The sequence below is a fragment of the Coregonus clupeaformis genome, chromosome 27 (assembly GCF_020615455.1).
Source record: "Coregonus clupeaformis isolate EN_2021a chromosome 27, ASM2061545v1, whole genome shotgun sequence".
NCBI classification, from domain to species: Eukaryota; Metazoa; Chordata; class Actinopteri; order Salmoniformes; family Salmonidae; genus Coregonus; species Coregonus clupeaformis.
The window spans coordinates 5,108,314-5,125,381 of NC_059218.1; the positions used below are offsets into that span (position 1 = coordinate 5,108,314).

At 43.8% G+C, this 17,068-nt stretch overlaps 1 protein-coding gene across 3 annotated transcripts in view; it reads right to left on the reverse strand.

Annotated features, from left to right (window-relative positions):
* LOC121541423 (outer dense fiber protein 2-like) overlaps nucleotides 1–16,589 on the reverse strand; it is a 32,547-nt gene extending 15,958 nt beyond the window's left edge. Inside the window, exons 1-10 of one of the 3 annotated variants that reach the window (XM_045208006.1) lie at nucleotides 16,475–16,589; nucleotides 7,210–7,323; nucleotides 6,804–6,917; nucleotides 6,438–6,590; nucleotides 6,098–6,288; nucleotides 5,358–5,505; nucleotides 4,998–5,123; nucleotides 4,590–4,664; nucleotides 4,362–4,433; nucleotides 4,142–4,258 (exon numbers count right to left, since the gene is read on the reverse strand). In XM_045208006.1, coding sequence (XP_045063941.1) covers nucleotides 4,142–4,258; nucleotides 4,362–4,433; nucleotides 4,590–4,664; nucleotides 4,998–5,123; nucleotides 5,358–5,505; nucleotides 6,098–6,288; nucleotides 6,438–6,590; nucleotides 6,804–6,917; nucleotides 7,210–7,323; nucleotides 16,475–16,477 — 1,113 coding nt within the window. In that variant the 5' untranslated portion in view covers nucleotides 16,478–16,589. Of the gene's footprint in view, nucleotides 1–4,141; nucleotides 4,259–4,361; nucleotides 4,434–4,589; nucleotides 4,665–4,997; nucleotides 5,124–5,357; nucleotides 5,506–6,097; nucleotides 6,289–6,416; nucleotides 6,591–6,803; nucleotides 6,918–7,209; nucleotides 7,324–16,474 lie in introns of all 3 variants that reach the window. The other 2 variants (XM_041850420.2, XM_045208007.1) reach the window with 2 other exon arrangements.
* Between the last annotated feature and the right edge of the window lie 479 nt (nucleotides 16,590–17,068).

Sequence of the window (17,068 nt, forward strand, 5' to 3'; positions counted from 1 at the left end):
TGCCTGTTTGAATAGAAAGTGTACTCTTTAGCTTTAGGGTTATGAGCTCGCCAAGCATCAATGATATGAAGAGTGTTTGATCCAATATTATAAAGATTGTAAATTGTATGAGAGAGCGAGGAAAGCCATGTGTTCGTAGTATCACGAGTGAGTACTAGAAGGTCAGTGTGCCAAGATAGATTGGGGGGCCACTGGTGCTAATCTTAGGAATGGTGCGTGATGAAATGTCATGACTAGTGTGCCACACGAAACCAAGGAAAGGAATGATATGGGCGTAGTTGAGTGACAACTCAATTATGGTTAGCAACTGGATAAGACAAAAGTAGACTGGAAGAGCACTATATAGGCTGAGAGAGAGTCTATGTAATTCAGTCACATGATAAGAGGCAAAGCACATTCATCTTATTATGTGATCCAGTACTGAATAAATGTAGAGTCAAACTTCCATCTGAGTGTCTCCTGCTTTCTCTTACATCCTGCACTTCTTCATACCAGAAACTCATCATACAATCAATGATGTTATAATCAGAGAGAATATGTTGGAGTCTTTGTTGCCTGTAGATTGTAGTTGGTCTTATTAGATTTGTCCTGCATGTCCAGAATGGCATTCATGTCTGTCCCAATAACCAGTTGGAATTCATTTAATTCTAACAATATGCTGTCCAGAGAATCAGAAAATGTAGGATCATATAAATTTGGAGCGTACACATGAATAAAGGAAATTTTCTTCCCATTATGGATACATTTAAGGAAAGTGATTCTGCCTTCTTGGTCTTCTCCTTTACCAAGGATGGTGATTTTGAGTTTCTTATGTATCATTATGATTACACCCTTAGTTTTGTTTGGGGCTGATGAAAAATCAGCCAGTTTGTACAAATGCTTCTCTATTCTATGTGTGTCCTTTATATTAATATGGTTTCTTGCTAGAATATCTAGACAGCTGGAACGCTTGATAGGATTATTAAGACCTTTCAAATTCCACGAGAGAATAGCTAGAGTTGCCATTGTTTTTCTAAAATTTAATTGTTATATTTTGTGTTGATAAGCCCAAGGATGTAAAATAGAAAGCAGGACCCACAGCGAAACCCACCCATTGGTCACTCCCCATCCAATAGACCCTCTCTATAAATTGTTCCCCTTTCCCCCCACTTCCCTGCTAATAGGAGGATAGCTGTAGGATCCATACAGTGGGGGGAAAAAAAGTATTTAGTCAGCCACCAATTGTGCAAGTTCTCCCACGTAAAAAGATGAGAGGCCCGTAATTTTCATCATAGGTACATGTCAACTATGACAGACAAAATGAGAAAAAAAAATCCTGAAAATCACATTGTAGGATTTTTAATGAATTTATTTGCAAATTATGGTGGAAAATAAGTATTTTGTCAATAACAAAAGTTTCTCAATACTTTGTCATATACCCTTTGTTGGCAATGACACAGGTCAAACGTTTTCTGTAAGTCTTCACAAGGTTTTCACACACTGTTGCTGGTATTTTGGCCCATTCCTCCATGCAGATCTCCTCTAGAGCAGTGATGTTTTGGGGCTGTCGCTGGGCAACACGGACTTTCAACTCCCTCCAAAGATTTTCTATGGGGTTGAGATCTGGAGACTGGCTAGGCCACTCCAGGACCTTGAAATGCTTCTTACGAAGCCACTCCTTCGTTGCCCGGGCGGTGTGTTTGGGATCATTGTCATGCTGAAAGACCCAGCCACGTTTCATCTTCAATGCCCTTGCTGATGGAAGGAGGTTTTCACTCAAAATCTCACGATACATGGCCCCATTCATTCTTTCCTTTACACGGATCAGTCGTCCTGGTCCCTTTGCAGAAAAACAGCCCCAAAGCATGATGTTTCCACCCCCATGCTTCACAGTAGGTATGGTGTTCTTTGGATGCAACTCCGCATTCTTTGTCCTCCAAACACGACGAGTTGAGTTTTTACCAAAAAGTTCTATTTTGGTTTCATCTGACTATATGACATTCTCCCAATCCTCTTCTGGATCATCCAAATGCACTCTAGCAAACTTCAGACGGGCCTGGACATGTACTGGCTTAAGCAGGGGGACACGTCTGGCACTGCAGGATTTGAGTCCCTGGCGGCGTAGTGTGTTACTGATGGTAGGCTTTGTTACTTTGGTCCCAGCTCTCTGCAGGTCATTCACTAGGTCCCCCCGTGTGGTTCTGGGATTTTTGCTCACCGTTCTTGTGATCATTTTGACCCCACGGGGTGAGATCTTGCGTGGAGCCCCAGATCGAGGGAGATTATCAGTGGTCTTGTATGTCTTCCATTTCCTAATAATTGCTCCCACAGTTGATTTCTTCAAACCAAGCTGCTTACCTATTGCAGGTTCAGTCTTCCCCAGCCTGGTGCAGGTCTACAATTTTGTTTCTGGTGTCCTTTGACAGCTCTTTGGTCTTGGCCATAGTGGAGTTTGGAGTGTGACTGTTTGAGGTTGTGGACAGGTGTCTTTTATACTGATAACAAGTTCAAACAGGTGCCATTAATACAGGTAACGAGTGGAGGACAGAGGAGCCTCTTAAAGAAGAAGTTACAGGTCTGTGAGAGCCAGAAATCTTGCTTGTTTGTAGGTGACCAAATACTTATTTTCCACCATAATTTGCAAATAAATTCATTAAAAATCCTACAATGTGATTTTCTGGATTTTTTTTCCTCAATTTGTCTGTCATAGTTGACGTGTACCTATGATGAAAATTACAGGCCTCTCTCATCTTTTTAAGTGGGAGAACTTGCACAATTGGTGGCTGACTAAATACTTTTTTCCCCCACTGTATATCGTCCATTGTTCATTAATTGGCATGTTATCACCACTGTGTAAATAATGTCCTGGACCATAGGCAATATAATTATAACAAGTTCAATGCTCAGCAATAATAGTAATATTGCTCCTTGTACCCAAACATGAGGGGTGTCCTCAATGTCTTATGCTGAGGGCAGCATCATAGCCATAGGCTATTGATAGCATACCTGAATAATGAGCCAGTTATGGGGTTCCATCTGTCAGCTTGTCCCCTTGTGTGTTGGGTTTGATGTGCTTCTCGAAGTCTTGAGCTTCCTTGGCAGAGGAAAACGTGTGTGTTGTGTTCTGGAAGGTCAAGATGAGTTTTTACGGGTGGATGAAACCGCATCTCAGGTTTAGCTTGCGTAGCTGGTATCTCACGTCGTTGTAGGTCTCCCTCTGTTTTAGCAGTTCGGCACTCAGGTCTAGGTAGATGCTGATCCTCTTCCCTGCATAGGTCAGACCCCCGGATTCCACTGCAAGGTGAACAATTCGCTACTTGACTTCAAAGCTTTGGATCCGTACATTCCTCCAGCGAGAGCCGTTGCGGAGTTGACCCGTGTGGTGTGCAATGTAAATCAGCAGAATGGGACCCAGCTTCTCCTGCCCAAACAGTTCATAGAAAAGATTGCTCATGAAGGAAGTTGGGTTGCCCGCTTCCACACCAGTTTCAAGTCCTATGACCCACACATTGAATTTACGGGAATGAGTTGAGTGATTCCGTTTGATCTTTTAAGAGTTTGATTATCCCTTCCAACTTAGCGCGTGCTGTTTCCAGGTCATGGAGTCACACCTCTGTCGCATTGGCTGTCTTCTCCAGACTTTCCACTTTAGTTGAATAGGTATCCATTTTAGCAGTGAGCACTGCCAATTATTCATTTACCGGTTTTAATTGTAAATCAAGGGCAGAGGTAATCTCCTCATGAACAATCTCTTGTATAGTAGCGGCCAGCTCCTTCTGTTGTCTGCTGTTGAGAGCCGCCATGTTCCCACAGTTGAATTGTGGAAGGGAAAATTCTAGCAGCTGGAGTGTAATAGACCAGCTAATTATTTCTTGACACACAATGAATGTCCCACACCTTAATATTAAGGTTCGGTGTTGACATGTTTTAGGAAATAAGTCTGTTAATTCAGAGTAATTTGCAAAAGAAAGCTAAAAAAAATGGCACACGTTTCAATGTATGCCACCGGAACCAGAACTCACCATTACCTTATTTCTCATATTTGTATCTTATAACTTTTTTACAATGAGCCACAGGCAAAGTATATAAGTATAGCAAAATTAAGCTGCTCCAGAGCAAGTTGAATTGTGTCCAAATTGAAGCATATAACATGTCACTCTACCTTGATTTGCACAGCAAGGCGGTTGTTGTCTGCCTCTTTGCTGCGCAACTGGCTCTGCAAATGGGCCCGAGTAGACTCCAGTACTTTAGACAGCTCGCCTGTGGTCTTAGCATTCTCCTGGAACAACAACAGAAAGCAAATAAATTCAAATAATTCTATATTTGTTGAACACGCTGTTAGTGTGTGGGATGTAGCCTAAAGTACTGCAACTATATTTCACCTTCTCAGTGTCCATAAGTGTAGTCAGTTGATTAACCTCCCTCTCTTTCTCTTGAAGTTTCAAAACAAGATTCTGTGTGAGGAATGATACAGAAATGTAGGTCAGTACAACCTTCTTCTATTCATCAGCCATCCAATAAGCACAAACCATTTTGAAGAGGACATTTTGGGGATTCATGATTCACATAATATTTTGCTGACTGACAGTGGCTTATTTAAAGAAACACACCGAGTTTTCTGCCTCTGTGTCCGTCAGCCTCTTCAGAAGTACATCTTTCTGCTCTGACATCCTCATGGATTCCATCTGTTCAAAAATAAAAAAAACTGCCACCACCACCACAACAGGTAAAAGTGCAGCTATAAGAGGCTCTTATTTCAGGCCACAACATGATAAGATTGTGAGTTCTAATTGGCTTGCTGCCTCATGCTGCTTCCGAACGTCCATGGTTATTCATCATGTCTGCATTTTCACCATCCTGGAAGTTGTTGAAACTTAGGGGTTCAAGTAGGGTTAGGGTTCAGGATAAGGAAAGTCGCTTACTTTGCTAATCAAGGCCGGTGTTATGGATAAAAGTGAGTTGCTCTACTCTGCTTTATGTTAGTCTGCCCTCTACTGGCATGGAGGGTGAACCTGTACCTCACGTCCATGCTGTTCCCTCAGTAGGTGGCGGAGAGTGCGGTTGGTGGACTCAAATGTTTCCAGTTTCTGGAGCAGCAGCTCCTTCTGACGCGCCAGGAGAGAAGACTCAGACCCCGACATCCTCTTTTCCAACCAAAATAAAGCATTTCATATATCAACACCTACTGTATATCCTTGAGGTTACACCTACCATATGCATTTTGAAATATATTGGTATCTTTGCGTGGTTGGGGTCAAATCCATTTCAATTCAGTCAACTCAGGAAGTTAATTGATATTATCTCTGGAAATAACAAATGGTCTGTGAATTGGCATTTTAATGGTATTGACCCCCAACCCTGTCGCTGCCGACACTCACACTGGTGCTGGAGCTCCTCATCTTGGTGATGGTCTCTCTCAGGGCTGACACCTGCCTGGCAGCGGCCGTCCCGTCCATCTCTGCCTCCATCAGCTTCTTGAGCAGAGTGTCCTTCTCCAGCTGCATCGACTCCATAGACCTCTCCAGTCTGGACAGGGGGGTTATGGCAGACGCAACAGGAGAGAGGCAAAGGGATGGAAGATTTTGAATAAGGGGCACAAGATAAATAATGTTTTATAGTTTCACGTTTATTTAGCACCGCTGTATATTATTAAGTAGGACAATTATATTATTTAGCATGAGTCACTGGGGGCTGTTGACAACTTAATTTGCAACTTCTGACAATAATCAGATTTTATGAAAAACGACCAAATAGGCCATAGTGTGACAGCCTGCTAGGACTGTTGATGGGTTAAAGGCGTCTGAGAATCAAGGCTCATTACAGTCATGAGAAGTTTTACTGGAGTCTGGCCTAGTGCTAGCGCTGCAGACTCCTGACTACACTTACCTGCTGGCGACAGGGTTTGAATCCCACCTAAGCCTTTCCTTTCTGTCTGCCACTCTGTATCTGTCGCCCTATCTACTTTCTGACTAAGACTGTTCATAAAATGTATATTTTTTCAAATACAGGAAGAAAAAAAAAAGCTATGAGAAGTTGAAGTTGGAACGTTAGGAAAACAAAGTAAATTAAATACAATTTGAATTAACTATGGCTTCAAGTGTGTCTGTCTGGGCCATACCTGCTGGTACAGTCGGTCTCCTCCAACATCTTCTCCATGGAGTGGCGCAGGCGGGAGTTTTCCCTCTCCGTGACCTCTAGCTCCTTGGCCACCTCGGCGAGCTCCTCCTCCTGCTCCTCGATGACCCGCCGGGAGGCGCTCAGCTTCTCCGACTGGCGCTCCAGCAGCTGCTCCTTCCTCCGCAGCTCCACCTACACAGGCATGTACATACACACACGCACAAACACACACTTAGAAAATAAATCAATGTATCAATGGGTGAGGGACTAGGGGAACATGTGGAACCGGTCCTAAGGACAATTAAATGGGAGGGACAGACCTCACTCTTCAACGAGCTGACCTCAGTCATCAGGCTGTCAATCTTCCTCTCATACTGGTTGATTCGTCCATGCAGCACTTCCTCCTCCTCTGACGACAGGTCGGCCAATCGCAGGGGAGAGTGGGAGGTCTCGGGCTCAGGTAATGGTGTGATCTCCAGACAATGAGTCGGCCCCTAAGACATGGACAGGTTCAGTGACCACAGACTCTGGCTATATGTATTCTTCTGATCCATTTTACAGCATATTATAGAAAGTGTTGATAGGAAAGTCTTGATATGAGTGCTTTCATAAGATATTGCTTTAATAGGTGCAGTATGAATACATTGCATTAGTGGAAATGAGATAAAACAACAGATTAGATCAAAGGAGTGAATAGCATGTCAGACCTCCCATTTGTAAGAGGCATCCCGCACGGAGGCCTTCCCAGGCGGTATCCATGGCACCCGTGTCTTCACCTTTGCAGTAGGTCGCAGGTTCCCTCCATCACCCTTGGTCTTGCCCTGCAAAGCAGACAGCATGAAACTCACAAGGGAGACACATTTAGGCCTACATGTATTGCATTCATGTCCAGGTAAATCGAACAGTTTTCACACAAGCAGGGTATACAGTATTAGATAGCATAAGAGAAAGGAGGATACATTCAGAGACCTTTGGAAACAGTGTAGAACGTATTCTCTGCTCTTTTTGTATCAGTTCAGCACTTAAGACACTGAATCAGAACTGCATTGATATGAAACTAGGACATTTAATTAACTGCTTCAAATGTGTTGTCCTGAAAAGGGTTTTCCCAACCTGTGGTGTCCTGGAAAGGCTACGGCTCTTCTTCACATGCACGTGTACAGGCGTAGTCTCATTCACATGCACATGTAGGGGCGGTGAGATTGACCGGGTCCTCATTGCTTTTTTCTGTAAAAGAGCAGTGAGTCAACTAGGCAAAGGCCACAATATAGGCTCCCCCTTCTCCCTTTGCACACCTTCAAACAAACTCAACCAAAGTCATATCCAAGGGAGACTTTTTCTAAGGGAGACTGAATCATATGCACTGTTAGGAACAGAGTAAATGGTGCAAAGCAGGACTTGATAAGGGACAGATTCCCTGGTTCCTTCATCAAACACAAACATAGAAATGAAATGGGGAGGAAGTGTGAACAAACAGGTTGGTTGACTGTCAGATGTGAACTGGCAGCTGATATGTAGTGATCATTCAAGTCAGTCCTTGTTTACAGTGTAGACAACGCATGGCTGGTGTATCATTTTACCTGGGTGATATACAATTACTAGATCAAGAGCGGACTGGCTGGTTCAATTTTAGCCTAGTGGGCCTGTCTAACTTGTTAATTTTTGTGCAAAATTATAATTATCTGGCTAACAGTGGGGGCTGGTGGGAAAATGGGCCTGTGTGGGGGCCTCGAGGAAAAAAAATGGGCTGTTGTGTTATAAATACCAGAGGCGATTTCTGGTCCCAGTCTGCCCCTGACTAGGATCATATGTCAGAGCAGTAGCAAAAAATACTTTTTGCGGATGAAGGCGTGGCAGGAGCATACCTGCCAGCAGCATACCACCCTGCATCCTACTGCTGGCTTGCATCTGAAGCTAAGCAGGGTTGGTCCTGGTCAGTCCCTGGATAGGAGACCAGATGCTACTGGGAGTGGTGTTGGAGGGCCAGTAGGAGGCACTCTTTCCTCTGGTCAAATAAAAAAATATCCTAATGCCCCAGTGCAGTGATTGGGGACATTGCCCTGTGTAAGGTGCAATCTTTCGGATTGGACGTTAAACAGGTGTCCAGACTCGCGGTGGTCATTAAAGATCCTATGGCACTTATTGTAGGGGTGTTAACCACAGTGTCCTGGTTAAATTCCCAATTTGGCCACCTAATCATCCCCAGGTTCCAATTGGCTCATTCCTATTCCCCAAGTCGTTGCTGTAAATGAGAATGTGTTCTTCTTTACCTTACCTGGTAAAATGAGTGTGGTGAATGGATAGCGGCGAGGAAGGAGAAGAGCAGAGGGAAGATGTGTATTGAGGAAGAATGGCGCCAAGTACAAACCGTACTCTGATGGCTCAGAAATTGAACCTGACAAGCGTGAATTACGTGTGGTGAAGACCTCTGAGCCGTGCCCCTATGGTCATGCAAAGGATGATTCTGGACCAGTGGGAGTGACATTTTTTATAGAAAGTGGATCCCTGCCTTTTGGCTGACCCACATGTAGTCTCAGGCTGGGTAGAAAATAAGTTGGGTACTGTTAAATCGGTGAAGGCAGCTCGAAGTGGACTTGTGACGATTTTCGGTGCTTCGGAGGGGGCGGAGCGCATCACGGGCCTCGGGACAAGTCCTGTGACTTGGTTTGCTCTCCGGGGCAGGGTGCCTTTGAAAGGAGTGATTAATGGGGTGGTGTTAAGCGTTGAGGTGTAGCAACTGAAATGTAAGATTCCCTATGTCTGTGACACCCGCAGACCCGGTGGCGAGCGTGGTGAAACTGAGAAGACACTGTCTGTCTTTATCTGACAAAGTCATGGTAGGATATGTCAGTTATCCCGTGAGAGCTTTTGTGCCGATCCACTAAGGTGTTTCAGATGCCAAACTTATGATCATGTTGCAGCAGTGTGTGGGAGGGAGATTCCAAGATGTGAGAAGTGTGTAGGAGGCCATGGGACAAAGGAATGTGTAGTATCGGTTGAAAAATCGGTGTTTCAATTGTGGGGGTGCCCATGTTACTGGGGATCAAAAGTGCCCGTTGCGAGAGATACAGGTTGAGGTTGCCAAGGTCAGAGTAGAACAGAAGGTGTCGTATGCTGAGGCAGTGAAGAGAGTAGAGGATGATGTGTCAAGGCTGACTAGTAAGCCTAGGTCAATACAGAATGACGCTTATAAGAACTCCCAGTACGCCCTCCGACGAACCATCAAACAGGCAAAGCGTCAATACAGGACTAAGATCAAATCCTATTACATCAGCTGTGACGCTCGTCGGATGTGGCAGGGCTTACAAACTATCATGGATTACAAAGGGAAACCCAGCCGCAAGCTGCCCAGTGACGCGAGACTACCAGACGAGCTAAATGCCTTCTGTGTTCGTTTCGAGGCAAGCAACACTGAATCATGCACGACAGCACTAGCTGTTCCGGACGACTGTGATCACGTTCGCCGTAGCCGATGTGAGTAAGGCCTTTAAACAGGTTAACATTCACAAGGCCGCAAGGCCAGACGGATTACCAGGACAAGTACTCAGAGCATGCTCTGACCAGCTGGCAAGAGTCTTCACTGACATTTTCAGCCTCTCCATGACCCAGTCTAATACCTACATGTTTCAAGCAGACCACCATAGTCCCTGTGCTCAAGAACGCCAAGGTAATCTGTCTAAATGACTATGGCCCCGTAGCACTCACATCTATAGCCATGAAATGCTTTGAAATGGTCATGGCTCACATCAACACCATCATCCCAAACACCCTGCATACCCCCCCAGCAGATCCACAGGTGACGCAATCTCTATTGCACTCCACACTGCCATTTCCCACCTAGACAAGAGGAACACCAGTTAGAATGCTGTTCATTGACTACAGCTCAGCGTTCAAAACTATAGTGTCCTCCAAGCTCATCACTAAGCTCAGGACCCTGGGACTAAACACCTCCCTCTGCAACTGGATCCTGGACTTCCTGACAGGCCGCCCCCAGGTGGTGAGGGTAGGCAACAACACATCCGCCACGCTAACCCTCAACATGGGGGCCCCTCAGGGATGCATGCTTAGTCCCCTCCTGTACTTCCTGTTCACTCACGACTGCTTGGCTGCACACGAGTCTAAAGGCATCAACATGCTTCAGTTCGGTTGGCGGCTAGGCGAAGTCGGCTAGGCGAACCGAACAAGTCTGCTCGCATACTCCCTTAAAAGACCTTCGCTTGAAAAACGAGAAAAAAAGCCAGCATACACTTCCTCAAAATAGTCCGAATTAATCTAAGATAACTCAAGAAATCTGTCATTAATTTTGCAGAGGAGATCTTAGTCGTGCAATTTTACCTCTAAGATGTTTGGTGCAGTATTTCTCAATGAAACAATTTGAATGAAAACGAGTTGTCTCTTGTTGAATGACAACAAAGACATTATTGAAGAATCCCTATTGTTGACCAACCACAGGCGAAAGGGCGTAGACTTCGGCTGTGCCCAAACAGCTGAAAAAACCCTCACCGAAGTCAAAAACGAACAAAACATTACAAAATGTCGTCATAATAAATGCACAAACTCTTCCGAACTGTTTCGGTTGGGAAGCATGCGGACGCCTTAACACCATCATTAAGTTTGCTGATGACACAACGGCTGTAGGCCTGATTGATGAGACAGCCTATAGGGAGGAGGTCAGAGACCTGGCAGTGTCGTGCCAGAACAACAACCTCTACCTCAACAAGACAAAGGAGCTGATTGTGGACTACAGGAAATGGTGGGCCGAGTACACCCCCCTCACATAGATGAGGCTGTAGTGGAGTGGGTCGAGAGCTTCAAGTTCCTCGGTGGACACATCACTAAGGATCTATTATGGTCCACACAAACCAACACAGGAGGCTGAAAGGATTTGGCACGGGCCCTTAGATCCTCAAAAAAGTTATACAGTTGCACCATTGAGAGCATCTTGGCTGGCTGCATCACCGTTTGGTATGGCAACTGCTTGGCATCCAACCGCTACAGAGGGTAGTGTGTGTACAGCCCAGTACATCACTGGGACCGAGCTCCCTGCCATCTAGGACCTCTTTACCAAGCGGTGTTAGAGGAAGGACCTAAAAATGGTCAAAGACTCCAGCCACCAAAGTCAAAGACTGTTTTCTCTGCTACCACATGGCAAAGGGTACCGATGCATCAAGACTGGAACCAACAGGACCCTGAACAGCTTCTACCCCCAAGCCATAAGACTGTGAAATAGTGAGTTACATTGAGGGAAAAAAGTATTTGATCCCCTGCTGATTTTGTACGTTTGCCCACTGACAAAGAAATGATCAGTCTATAATTTTAATGGTAGGTTTATTTGAACAGTGAGAGACAGAATAACAACAAAAAAATCCAGAAAAACGCATGTCAAAAATGTTATAAATTGATTTGCATTTTAATGAGGGAAATAAGTATTTGACCCCCTCTCAATCAGAAAGATTTCTGGCTCCCAGGTGTCTTTTATACAGGTAACGAGCTGAGATTAGGAGCACACTCTTAAAGGGAGTGCTCCTAATCTCAGCTTGTAACCTGTATAAAAGACACCTGTCCACAGAAGCAATCAATCGATCAGATTCCAAACTCTCCACCATGGCCAAGACCAAAGAGCTCTCCAAGGATGTCAGGGACAAGATTGTAGACCTACACAAAGCTGGAATGGGCTACAAGACCATTGCCAAGCAGCTTGGTGAGAAGGTGAAAACAGTTGGTGCGATTATTCGCAAATGGAAGAAACACAAAATAACTGTCAATCTCCCTCGGCCTGGGGCTCCATGCAAGATCTCACCTCGTGGAGTTGCAATGATCATGAGAACGGTGAGGAATCAGCCCAGAACTACACGGGAGGATCTTGTCAATGATCTCAAGGCAGCTGGGACCATAGTCACCAAGAAAACAATTGGTAACACACTACGCCGTGAAGGACTGAAATCCTGCAGTGCCCGCAAAGTCCCCCTGCTCAAGAAAGCACATATATAGGCCCGTCTGACGTTTGCCAATGAACATCTGAATGATTCAAAGGAGAACTGGGTGAATGTGTTGTGGTCAGATGAGACCAAAATGGAGCTCTTTGGCATGAACTTAACTCGCCGTGTTTGGAGGAGGAGGAATGCTGCCTATGACCCCAAGAACACCATCCCCACCGTCAAACATGAAGGTGGAAACATTATGCTCTGGGGGTGTTTTTCTGCTAAGGGGACAGGACAACTTCACCACATCAAATGGAAGATGGACGGGGGCATGTACCGTTAAATCTTGGGTGAGAACCTCCTTCCCTCAGCCAGGGCATTGAAAATGGGTCGTGGATGGGTATTCCAGCATGACAATGACCCAAAACACACGGCCAAGGCAACAAAGGAGTGGCTCAAGAAGAAGCACATTAAGGTCCTGGAGTGGCCTCGCCAGTCTCCAGACCTTAATCCCATAGAAAATCTGTGGAGGGAGCTGAAGGTTCGAGTTGCCAAACGTCAGCCTTGAAACCTTAATGACTTGGAGAAGATCTGCAAAGAGGAGTGGGACAAAATCCCTCCTGAGATGTGTGCAAACCTGGTGGCCAACTACAAGAAACGTCTGACCTCCGTGATTGCCAACAAGGGTTTTGCCACCAAGTACTAAGTCATGTTTTGCAGAGGGGTCAAATACTTATTTCCCTCATTAAAATGCAAATCAATTTATAACATTCTTGACATGCGTTTTCTGGATTTTTTTGTTGTTATTCTGTCTCTCACTGGTCAAATAAACCTACCATTAAAATTATAGACTGATCATGTCTTTGTCAGTGGGCAAACGTACAAAATCAGCAGAGGATCAAATACTTTTTTCCCTCACTGTAAATAGTTAACCAAATACCTACCCGGACTAGCTGCATTGACCCTTTTTGCACTAACCATTTTGACTCATCACATACGCTGCTGCTACCGATTATTATCTGTCAATTTATTCCTAGTTATATGTACATATCTCCCTCAATTACCTCGTACCCCTGCACATCGACTCGGTTCTGGTACCCTGTGTATATAGCCAAGGTATAGTTACTCATTGTGTATTTATTATCACTTTTATTATTACGTGTTTTACTTGTCTATTATTTGTTGGGAAGGGCCTGTAAGTAAGCATTTTACTGTTAGTCTACACCTGTTGTTTAAGAAGCATGCCATTGTTATCAACTGTACCACAGAAATGGAATGTAAATTACAGAAAACAGATGTTGTGGTGGCAGCTGCAGAGAAGTACTGGGGTGTACAAGGTTTTACTGCAGAAGAGTTACAAGGGGTGTTGAACGTTGGCCTGGTGTAGGATCAGTTAGGGTCAAAGTAGTGGAATGAGGTGTTTAAAAATGTTTATGAAATATTGGTTTATAGGTGTAGGGTTAGTTGGTGGTGCAAAATGTAACGTGATCGACCACACACTCCCGCACAGTAGGTGGCGGCATGCACAAACAAAATGTGCAAACGCCATGATCCCAAAGAAGAACAAAGCTTCTGGAATGTGGGAGGCCTATTGGGCCAAAATCAATTATGGCCTATTTTATAGATAATATAACAAAAATGAACTAAAAATGTAAGAGTTCTGATTTTTTGTTTATAAATACTTTGCTACAATGACACACTATGTTATCTACCCACCTCGTTTCTTTCTTTTAGCATGTGCATGTAGTAAGTACACCATCACGCTTTCGGGATACGTGCCTTTTCAGATTCCACAATGATTATTTAGTTGTGGACACTACATCACCGCACTCCCTCTCTTGCTCTTGGTCCTCATCTTTGTAAGTCACCTTGATTTTGCACCTGTGTGTTTTATCAGTTTCTTAATTAAAATATTTAGCGAACTCCATGACAGTAACTCAAGTAAGGGGCTATAGCAGCACACAAGTAGACTACAAATGCATGCCCTGAGCTCGTGAAGTGAGCGGTACTGGAGAGCTACTGGAGTGAAATTGGAGCGGGCGAGAAGGCCAACGCTCCAGCCTTTGGGAATCTTGCTCCGCGCTCCAGTCAAATTGGAATCGCTCCACTCCAGCTCCACTCCGCTCACATACTCTGTGTCCTACGCTCCTCAGAGGAGGACCATCCTCCTCAGTGAATTTCATTTTAAATAATCAACATTTAAAAAGTTATCCTTTTTAGATAAAACTATAATAAATATATTCACGTCACCAAATAATTGATTAAAACACACTGTTTTGCAATGAAGGTCTACAGTAGCCTCAACAGCACTCTGTAGAGTAGCACCATGGTGTAGCCAGAGGACAGCTAGCTTCAGTCCTCCTCTGGGTACATTGACTTCAATACAAAACCTAGGAGGCACATGGTTCTCACCCCCTTCCATAGACTTACACAGTAATTATGACGTCCTCCAACCTATCAGCGCTCTTGCAGCATCAACTGACATGTTGTCCACCCAAACAAAGGATCAGAGAATGAACCTAGTACTGAATGCATAAGCTACAGCTAACTAGCACTGCATTGCATATAATGTGGTAAGTAGTTGACTCAAAGAGAGAGAAAGATAATAGTTGAACAGTTTTGAACAAATTAATTTCTTCCAAAATGAAGAAGCAAGAGATAGGGATATTTTTATTTTTTCTTCTTTCAGTTTCACTTACTTAGCCAGCAAATGCAGCTAGCTAGTTCTGCCTACTCAAACACCCTGCTCAAACAGAGGGATGCTATGTTAGCTAGCTGTCTATGACTATCCAACACAACACAACACAAGGTAAGCTTTTGGTTTTACTAATTTATTGCCACCGGGGCCTGCTGGTGTAAGTGCTAAACTGCTTACTGACTGTACACTGTAACGTTACTGCATGATTGTAGCGGGTTTACTACCTTGTTAGTTCTATTAGCTAGGTTGACTGTTGTTACTTTAGCTAATATGGTGACAACGATGTAGGCTGTCTGTAGCGGTTATGATATGGCTTTGCTTGCAATGGTTTTTTCGCCTGGTCACATACAGCTGATGTGTTGTGCATTGAAGTCCACAAGCGAAGGGAAAAGGTGAGAGGATAAGAACTCATAGATGCGAGAAGGAATACAACGTGGCTGCTATGAAAGTGAACTGCGGGATCAGGGATGTATTCATTCCGCCGATTCTGTTGAAAAACGTATCTTAAACAGAACGAAACAGGGATAAACATACCTGAACCAATAGAAACTCTTGTTTGCAACTGTTGGACTAATGATTACACCCTAGATCATCTAGATGCAGGAAAGAGTGTGCAAGGCCCTATTGAATGTATCACTATCTGTCCACGTGTCACTGTCTGTCAATTCAAATTTCTCTCCACCTGTGTGCACCTACATTGTAAACTTTCATTCATAGGCTAGGTTGTAGCAACCTTATGATGGGTATATGGAAAATTAGAGTATCATGTAGTAGCCTAAACCTATCACTGTTACGTTGAACTGGGTGAATGGGATATGAATGACAGTCATCCAATATGCTGTAATAGAAATAAGGCCATGCTCATGAAAAAAAAAAAAAAATATCCCTCATCTTAAACGGCACCGACTGCCACTGTACCTGCCTCCTGTTATGTTCGCTCAAGAAGGTGAGGAGAGTTGTAGCTAATCCACCCTAGCAGTTTATAAAGAATTTAGATAGTCTCATTCTTTCTACATAACAGTATTCTCTCTTGAACGGAGTTCCTCGAGTTTCCCAGCCCTAGCCTACCTAGGCGATATGCCTGTGCTCGAAATCAACAAAGGTAGGCATAAATGTGTTGCTTTCAATATGTATTATTGGCACTGGCAGCTAAACTTATCATCACCAAATATACACTTTTTTACTAAACATGTCACAATTCCAGACATAACAATGCACAAAGTCTATTTTTTGACAATTTATCCGCTCACTTTGTCTGCATTACTTCTTTGACGCAAAATAAATAGACTTGCTTTCAAACTTGAAGTACATGACGGCGTTGACGCTCGCGGCCTGTCTGTTTTCTCTCATTCGGTACCGTGCATTCTAATTCCAGCGTGTACACGCTCGTAAAAATACACACTTTTCGTTTGATTTTGGTTTTAGAGTAAACTGAAGCCAGTGAGCTAACGTTACTGTAGTTCCACATCTTCCTTCCCAATACAATCCAATTTGTCAGACTGAAGCTGCAACTTGTTGAGTAGGAGTTTGTAACTGGCAATCAAAAGATAAGTAGTTAGTAAGATAAACACTACTAGTAAGCTAGATAGATATTAGTAGCTAAAGAAATACAGTAACGAGTGGTAGCTAGCTAGTTGGCAAGCTAAACCACAGGCTTTGGCTAAACAGAGTTTATGTAAAGCCACTGCTATGTGTGCAAATTGATTAGCTAAAATAACCAATTGTTTAAGTACCTTTAAGAACATCAGAAGTAACTCACCATGTGAAAACCCAAATATTCGTCGAAATGGTGGTTTATGGATATTGTGACATATATTTTACGTAGCTAGCTACCATTTCATTCAACAGGCAAAGACAGTGGGCAAAGCGTCCTCCAAAACACCATTCTTCCGGTAGACTAGCGTTCCGGTAGGTGATTGGCTCATTCAAAACTTTTCTGGTCTGTGATTGGAGCAAAGAGCTGACATTTGGTGGCGTCCTGTTCCACGTTGTTGGTAGCAACGGGTCCCTAGAAATCAAATCAAATCAAATTTTATTTTTCAAACGCGCCGAATACAAGCCCTTAACCAACAATGCAGTTTTAAAAAATATAAGAATTAAGAAAATATTTACTAAATAAACTAAAAATACAAAATAAAAGAGCAACAATAAAATAACAACAACCAGGCCAATACCGGGGGTGTACAGAGTCAATGTGCGGGGTTACAGGTTAATTGAGGTAATATGTACATGTAGGTAGGGCTAAAGTGACTATGCATAGATAATAAATAGTGAGGGGGGGGCGGGGTCAATGCAAATAGTCCAGGTAGCCATTTGATTAGCGGTTCAGCATTCTTATGGCTTGGGGGTAGAA